A 9,177-nucleotide genomic window follows, 5' to 3' on the forward strand; every position below is an offset into this window, starting at 1 on the left:
TTTTGAAAAAGACTGAACTACGCAAGCTTACACCATATAAAAACTCTAAAAATCAGGGGATGTGGGAATATCATAATCTCACGCCTAAAATTCTTGGGGCACAACCTATTTACGTTGTGGCCCATCAAATGGACGGTTTGGATCATCCTATGGCCCTAAATAGGTTGTGGCCAAAAAATTATTTCCATAGGATGATCCTAGCCTTCCGACCTATTGAGGTTTCCATAACATGCATTTCCTCTATAGATCGGAAGGCTGGGATCATCTTATGGAAATGATTTTTGGGTCAGAACGTATTTACATTGTGGCCTATCAAATGGATGGTTTGGATCATCCAATTGTATGCCGTATAGTACTTTTCGAAAAGTACTGATCTACGCAAGCTTATGCCATATAAAAACTCTAAAACTCAGGGGATGTTGGAATATCATAATCCCACACCTAATTTGTGTGGGAATATCATAAAATTCAAGTTTCATACGCTTTGATTTAATTTGTGTTCATTGCATGTTCTAGTGTTAATTGTTGCATGATTAAAGGATTGTTTAATTAAAGCCCAAGTTGAAAACCATTAGGATTTCTTAATTACAATAGAATTTTGAATCTATGGCTCTAGGGTCTTTTAATTTTTTTTGGAGAAAAACAATAAAAAATATCTACAGCCCATCTGTAGGCGGATCCTAGCCTTCCGATATATAGAGGTTTCCATAACATGCATTTCTTCTATAGATCGGAAGGCTGGGATCATGTTATGGAAATAATTTTTGGGTCATTATATGGGCATTTTTCCTGTCACCTTTGTCATTTGGTGTACTGATTCCCCAACATTGAAATCCTTTTGCCTTAAATTGAATTGGGGATGACTATTATTGACTAGTCATAAGGAAAAAAAATCCTCTCTCTCTCTCTCTCTCTCTCTCTCTCTCAGGTCAGGATCTGGGAAGATCTTTCAGCCCCTCTACGTGGCCCAATAAAAGCATGCTAAGATCATCCTATAAAATCAATTTTATAGGATGATCTTAGCCCTTCGATCTGTAGAGGAATTGTATATTTTAGACACATCTATATAATTTTTGGGCACAATCTATTTATGTTGTTGGTCATCAAATGGACTGTTTAGAAATAATTTGGAAACCGGATATTTTGGAAACCTCTATAAATCAGCGTTGAGATTATCCTATAGAAATAATTTTTGGGCAGAGTCTATTTATGTAGTTGTCCATCAAATGGACGGTTTAGATCATCCTATGGGGCACAATCTACTTCGTCGCTGCCCATCAAACGGAATGTTTGGACATCTTATGGTGTAAGGTACTTTTTGAAAAAATACTAGACTATACGGGGTCTCTCTCTATCCCTCCCTCTGTATCCAAATTGTATTCATTTATCCAAATTACTAGTGACAGACTCAGCAACATTCACTATATGAAATTCTTTATTCTTTTCAAGAGGCATGAAGGCTAAAGGTTTCCAAAATGTGCAGCTCCTCTAAGTAGGATGATCTAAACCGTCCATTTGATGGGCGACAAATGGACGGTTTCCTTCAAACAACTTTCCAGTTTTTGAAGCGTACTGGACTATACGGCTTACACTATCACGTAATTGGAAACGCAGGGACAAAATTGTCATTTTATCAATAAAAATAGAGCCGGCGTATAATTGCTTAATGCAACTTTCCCAAGAAAAGGTGGCTTGCTTTTTGTTAGGTCTAAAATTGGTAACAGGTTATGGTAGGGCCGGAAAGGCTGATATGGGCCTGAAGGGCTGATCTGGGCCTGAAGGGCTGATCTAGACCTGAAGGACTGATCTGGACCTGAAGGGCTGATCTGGGCCTGAAGGGCTGATCTGGACCTGAAGGGCTGATCTGGACCTGAGGGCTGGAACTGAAGGACTGATCTGGACCTGAAGGGCTGATCTGGGCCTGAAGGGTTGATCTCGGCCTGAAGGGCTGATCTGGGCCTGAAGGACTGATCTGGGCCTGAAGGACTGATCTGGGCCTGAAGGGCTGATCTGGACCTGAAGGGCTGATCTGGACCTGAAGGGCTGATATAGACCTGAAGGACTGATCTGGACCTGAAGGGCTGATCTGCACCTGAAGGGCTGATCTGGGCCTGAAGGGCTGATCTAGACCTGAAGGACTGATCTGGACCTGAAGGGCTGATCTGGGCCTGAAGGGCTGATCTGGACCTGAAGGGCTGATCTGGGCCTGAAGGACTGATCTGGACCTGAAGGGCTGATCTGGGCCTGAAGGGGTGATCTAGGCCTGAAGGGCTGATCTGGGCCTGAAGGGCTGATCTGAACCTGAAGGGCTGATCTAGACCTGAAGGGCTGATCTGGGCCTGAAGGGCTGATCTGGGCCTGAAGGACTGATCTGGGCCTGAAGGACTGATCTGGGCCTGAAGGGCTGATCTGGAACTGAAGGGCTGATCTGGACCTGAGGGCTGGACCTGAAGGACTGATCTGGACCTGAAGGGCTGATCTGGGCCTGAAGGGTTGATCTAGGCCTGAAGGGCTGATCTGGGCCTGAATGGCTGATGGAGTCCTGCGCTTAGCACAAGAGCACAGACAAGAAGACAAAGGGTCAGAAGACCAACCCGGAGTGGTGCTCCGGACGGGCGCTTCGACACTCAAGTCAGTATGAGCAGGAGTGCAGAGCAATTCCGAACTGAGGAGCTTAGGGTTTTGATTCCAGATCTTAGAACCCTCACCTTAGCACAAGTGAAGGCTATTTATAGTGATTCTAAGCCACCTGTCCAGGACAGGTGGTAACACCTGACTGGACCAGGTTTCATGCCTAGTAAGGGCAGGTGGAAGTCCCTGATTGGTCCAGGCAGCATACCTAGCAGGGGACAGGTGTGGGCTTTGCAGTGGTCCCTGTGAGGGCCACGTGTCAACAGCCGATTGGTTGCATATTTTGGACCCCATCAGTTGCCCCCTGGTTCTTCGAGCCATGAGAGTGGCTGGGAGAAGCAAAGAGAGGGTTAAAAACAGCATCTGGCCGGCCTTAAGGTCTCTGGGCAGCTCAGGCCGGCCTCAGATTGGGCCTGAAGAAACTGCGGCCGGACAGGGGCCTCCGGGCGCCCTGGTCTGGCCTTGAAGTTTACCCTGAAGGAGCACGGCCGGATAGGAGCCTCTGAGCTATCCAGTACGGCCAAATTTTGGAACAGAAGTCTGGCCGGCCAAGCCCTTCTGGGCGGCCTGAAAGGGCAGAAATTGCGCTGGAGGTCTGTCCGTCTAAGCCTTCTGGGCGGCTCGGCCGGGCAGAATTTACGCTGGAGGTCTGTCCGTCGAAGCCTTCTGGTCGGCTCGGCCGAACAGAATCTGCACTGGAGGTCTGGCCGGCCGAGTCCTTCTGGGCGGCTCGGCCGGGCAGGTCTTTGTCTTCTAGCGAACGCGTCATATCCTGTTCGGCCGATCCCTTCTGGGCGGCTCGGCCGGGCAGGTCTTTGTCTTCTAGCGAACGGGTCATATCCTGTCCGGCCGATCCCTTCTGGGCGGCTCGGCCGGGCAGGTCTTTGTCTTCTAGCGAACGCGTCATATCCTGTCCGGCTAAGCCTTCCGGGCAGCTCGGCCGGGCAGGTCTTTGTCTTCTAGCGAACGCGTCATATCCTGTCCGGCCGAGCCCTTCTGGGCGGCTCGGCCGGGCAGGTCTTTTGTCTTCTAGCGAACGCGTCATATCCTGTCCGGCCAGCCGGACAGCGAATGCGCCAAATCCTGTCCGGCCATCCGGACAGGTCTTTTGTCTTCTAGCGCTTTTGTCGTCTAGCGAATGCGCCATATCCTGTCCGGCCATCCGGACAGGTCTTTGGTCTTCTAGCGCTTTTGTCGTCTAGCGAATGCGCCATATCCTGTCCGGCCAGCCGGACAGGTCTTTTGTCTTCTAGCGCTTTTGTCGTCTAGCGAATGCGCCATATCCTGCCCGGCCAGCCGGACAGGTCTTTTGTCTTCTAGCGCTTTTGTCGTCTAGCGAATGCGCCATATCCTGTCCGGCCATCCGGACAGGTCTTTGGTCTTCTAGCGCTTTTGTCGTCTAGCGAATGCGCCATATCCTGTCCGGCCAGCCGGACAGGTCTTTTGTCTTCTAGCGCTTTTGTCGTCTAGCGAATGCGCCATATCCTGTCCGGCCAGCCGGACAGGTCTTTTGTTGTCTTCAGATGACCAGATTTTCTGGTCGGCCTGCGATGACCTCATTTTCTGGTCGGCTTGAGATGACCTCATTTTCTGGTCGGCCTGAGATGACCAGGATTTTCTGGTCCTCATTTTCTGGTCGGCTTGAGATGACCTCATTTTCTGGTCGGCCTGCGATGACCTCATTTCTCTGGTCGGCCTGAGATGACCTCATTTTCTGGTCGGCCTGAGATGACCTCATTTCTCTGGTCGGCCTGAGATGACCTCATTTTCTGGTCGGCCTGAGATGACCTCATTTCTCTGGTCGGCCTGAGATGACCTCATTTTCTGGTCGCCCTGAGGTGATCTCCACTGCTGGCGTCCTCGGCTGGAACTGATCTCCAAGCCACCAGGATGAGCCGGAGTGGGCACTGCTGGCGTCCTCGGCTGGAACTGATCTCCAAGCCACCAGGATGAGCCGGAGTGGGCCACTCCTGGCGTCCTCGGCTGGAACTGATCTCCAAGCCACCAGGATGAGCCGGAGTAGGCACTGCTGGGCTTCTAAGTCTGCAACCACCTAGCTGTGAGCTAAGTATGCAAATCTTAGAGTCTTCAAGGTGGTCTCCACTGCTGGCGTCCTCGGCTGGAACTGATCTCCAAGCCAACAGGATGAGCCGGAGTGTACCACCGCGGGGCTTCTAAGTCTGCAAGCACCGAGCTGAGAGCTAAGTATGCAAACACTTAGAGCCTTTGAAGGTGGTTTCCACTGCTGGCATCCTCGGCTGGAACTGATCTCCAAGCCACTAGGATGAGCCGGAGTGGGCCACACTACTGACGTCCTCGACTGGAACTGATCTCCAAGCCACTAGGATGAGCCGGAGTGGGCCACACTGCGCTTCTAAGTCTGCAAGCACCGAGCTGAGAGCTAAGTATGCAAACACTTAGAGTCTTCAAGGTGGTCTTCACTGCTGGCGTCCTCGGCTGGAACTGATCTTCATACCAAACAGGATGAGCCGGAGTGCACCACTGCGGGGCTTCTAAGTCTGCAAGCACCGAGCTGAGAGCTAAGTATGCAAACACTTAGAGTCTTTGAAGGTGGTTTCCACTACTGGCGTCCTCGGCTGGAACTGATCTCCAAGCCACTAGGATGAGCCGGAGTGGGCCACACTACTGGCGTCCTCGACTGGAACTGATCTCCAAGCCACTAGGATGAGCCGGAGTGGGCCACACTACTGGCGTCCTCGACTGGAACTGATCTCCAAGCCACTAGGATGAGCCGGAGTGGGCCACACTACTGGCGTCCTCGACTGGAACTGATATTCACTGCTGGCGTCCTCGGCTGGAACTGATCTCCAAGCCACTAGGATGAGCCGGAGTGCACCACCGCTGAGTCTGCGCTTCAAACAGGTTCTACGGAGTGAACCTCTGCACCGCTGCTGAGGTCTAAGTCTGCAAGTACTGCAAACACTTAGACTCAGGACGCAAATGCTTGTCCCGGAGGCTGTTGTCTCGTCTTGTGAAATGACGAGTCTGATTCCAGTCCGGGGGCGTGTGTTCTCCGCGCCAATCCGTCCTACCATTTTTGTCTGAGTGAGATTTCGAACAGCTTTTTGTTGCGGGGTCCCACGGATGGCGCCAAATCTGTTAGGTCTAAAATTGGTAACAGGTTATGGTAGGGCCGGAAAGGCTGATCTGTGCCTGAAGGGCTGATCTGGGCCTGAAGGGCTGATCTAGACCTAAATGACTGATCTGGACCTGAAGGGCTGATCTGGGCCTGAAGGGCTGATCTGGACCTGAAGGGCTGATCTGGACCTGAGGGCTGGACCTGAAGGACTGATCTGGACCTGAAGGGCTGATCTGGGCCTGAAGGGTTGATCTAGGCCTGAAGGGCTGATCTGGGCCAGAAGGACTGATCTGGGCCTGAAGGACTGATCTGGGCCTGAAGGGCTGATCTGGACCTGAAGGGCTGATCTGGACCTGAAGGGCTGATATAGACCTGAAGGACTGATCTGGACATGAAGGGCTGATCTGGGCCTGAAGGGCTGATCTAGACCTGAAGGACTGATCTGGACCTGAAGGGCTGATCTGGGCCTGAAGGGCTGATCTAGACCTGAAGGACTGATCTGGACCTGAAGGGCTGATCTGGGCCTGAAGGGCTGATCTGGACCTGAAGGGCTGATCTGGACCTGAAGGACTGATCTGGACCTGAAGGACTGATCTGGGCCTGATCTGGGCCTGAAGGGCTGATCTGGGCCTGAAGGGCTGATCTGGACCTGAAGGGCTGATCTGGGCCTGAAGGACTGATCTGGGCCTGAAGGACTGATCTGGGCCTGAAGGGCTGATCTGGACCTGAAGGGCTGATCTGGACCTGAGGGCTGGACCTGAAGGACTGATCTGGACCTGAAGGGCTGATCTGGGCCTGAAGGGATGATCTAGGCCTGAAGGGCTGATCTGGGCCTGAATGGCTGATGGAGTCCTGCGCTTAGCACAAGAGCACAGACAAGAAGACAAAGGGTCAGAAGACCAACCCGGAGTGGTGCTCCGGACGGGCGCTTCGACACTCAAGTCAGTATGAGCAGGAGTGCAGAGCAATTCCGAACTGAGGAGCTTAGGGTTTTGATTCCAGATCTTAGAACCCTCACCTTAGCACAAGTGAAGGCTATTTATAGTGATTCTGAGCCACCTGTCCAGGACAGGTGGTAACACCTGACTGGACCAGGTTTCATGCCTAGTAAGGGCAGGTGGAAGTCCCTGATTGGTCCAGGCAGCATACCTAGCAGGGGACAAGTGTGGGCTTTGCAGTGGTCCCTGTGAGGGCCACGTGTCAACAGCCGATTGGTTGCATATTTTGGACCCCATCACTTTTATTGGGCCACGTAGAGGCGGTGAATGATCTTTAGAAAATGCTTTTCTCCCCCTCCCACCCTCTATAAATAGCGCTTATGTTTCTTAGGCAACACATCTATTTACTTGCAAACATGAGGACCTGGATCTTGATTTTGCTCTCCTTAGCCTCTTTGTTTGGTTCCTATGCACAGCCGACATGTGGAAGACAAGCTGGTGGAGCTCTGTGCCCGGGAAGGCGCTGTTGCAGCCAATTTGGTTACTGTGGCCTTTCCTGCGAGTACTGCGGGAATCACTGCCAGAGCTATTGTCATCCTGACTGTCCGCCACAAAACTTCACTACGAGTGGTGATGGGGGTGTGGCCTCCATCATCAATCCATCCCTATTCGACCAAATGCTGAAGCATCGAAATGACCCCACTTGCCAAGGCAAAGGCTTCTACACTTACAATGCTTTCATTGATGCTGCAAATGCCTTTGATGGCTTTGGCACCGTTGGGGACGTTGACACACGTAAAAGGGAGATTGCAGCTTTCTTGGCTCACACATCCCATGAAACTAATGGTGGGTTTCTAATACCATCCTAGATCGTATTGTGAAAAAAATAAAAATTGAAGAAGAGAAATAATGAGTAATAGCCAGTAGAGGGCCTAGGGCCTCCTTACTTCAAAACGTTTCATTCACTACATTCCTCAATAGTAATGAAAAAGGATAACTAACAACTAGTTAGAATAAAGATAACTAAGATACGGATAAAGATAACTATGAAGTAATCTAACAAAACAACTAATTAGCATGGGAATCGATAGAGCCCTTTGGAGAGAGGATGCTGGAAAGTAGAGTCGTATCAGTGTCCCTATTTACTATGTCCAATGTCGTTGATTGTGTTGATTGTTTAGTTCATAATCTTCTAGCTCGAGCTCCCAAAATGTTTTCCCTATATATATATATATATATATATATATATATATATATATATATAGGGAATTGCTAGCGTCCATCGCAAAAGCGTTTTCGCGGCTGGTCTGTCGCACATGGAGACAAAAGCTGTTGTTTTCATTAACGAGGTGGCTGGTTTGACGTGCAACAAACCAGCCGCGGAAACCCTTTTGCGATCGAGCTTAGAAAATCCCTTTATATATATATATATATATATATATATATATATATATGAGAAAAGTGAGCACCAATGACTCCCATTGGTGTGTTTTAGCAGGACCCAGCGAGACCCAAACATTTAAACGAATGGGAGGCGTTATAACAACTTAAGCGCACCAAAAAAATGGTGCGCTTAACAGTTTTCTCTCTCTCTCTCTCTCTCTCTCTCAATATATATATATATATATATATATATATATATATATATATATATATATATATATATATATATATATTATGCGTGTTAGTTTTTCAACTTAACGTGGATCTAGTATCTGTGATTAATTAATGATTCATTAATTGATGTATTCAGGTAAGTGGGCAACTGCACCAGGCGACCAATATTCATGGGGATATTGCTTCCTTCAAAAACAAGGCAAGAATCCAGTAGATTACTGCGTTGCAAGTGCAGAATTTCCATGCGCTTATGGTAAAAAATACCACGGCCGAGGTCCCATTCAAATCTCATAGTAAGTTCTTCTTTTTCCATGCATTTTTTTTTGTTGTTTCTAGATTTAGCTTTCTAGAGATCTATCTTGACTTGTATTTTCGTGCTTGCAGCAACTACAACTACGGCCCAGCTGGAAAAGCCATTGGGGCAAACCTTCTCGCCAACCCTGATCTAGTTTCCACTGATGCTACCGTTTCATTTAAGACAGCAATATGGTATTGGATGACTTCTAAATCACAAAAACCTTCCTGCCATGATGCCATCACAGGCCGATGGACACCATCCAATGAAGATAAGACCGCGGGTCGCCTTCCTGGATTCGGTGTTTCCACCAACATCATCAATGGGGGACTTGAATGTGGCAAAGGGAACAATGTTGCGGTCTCAAACCGCATCGGATTTTACAAGAGATACTGCGACATACTTGGTGTGAGCTATGGTACCAACCTTGACTGCTACAACCAAAAGCCTTTTGCTTAGTTAATTAGGCTTTTTCTATCTATTTGAATAAGTGACTACTAGTGTCATCTATGTAAAAGTATATGTATATGTCAAAGACCATTTGGCATTAGTATTAAAATCCTCTCTAAATATAAGTTGATTAAATAAAACTATAA

General features: G+C 48.8%; 1 protein-coding gene across 1 annotated transcript; it reads left to right on the top strand.

The window, feature by feature from the left end:
* The first annotated feature begins 7,048 nt into the window (after positions 1-7,048).
* LOC143886624 (endochitinase-like) lies at positions 7,049-9,177 on the top strand. Its single transcript, XM_077390670.1, has 3 exons — positions 7,049-7,515; positions 8,423-8,579; positions 8,671-9,177. The coding sequence occupies exons 1-3, from the start codon at positions 7,050-7,052 to the stop codon at positions 9,038-9,040; spliced, it is 993 nt and encodes a 330-aa protein (XP_077246785.1). The 5' UTR covers position 7,049; the 3' UTR covers positions 9,041-9,177.

This window comes from Tasmannia lanceolata, unplaced genomic scaffold, assembly GCF_043159265.1.
Source record: "Tasmannia lanceolata isolate RefF3 unplaced genomic scaffold, GAP_Taslan_0.1 ptg000011l, whole genome shotgun sequence".
NCBI lineage: Eukaryota > Viridiplantae > Streptophyta > Magnoliopsida > Canellales > Winteraceae > Tasmannia > Tasmannia lanceolata.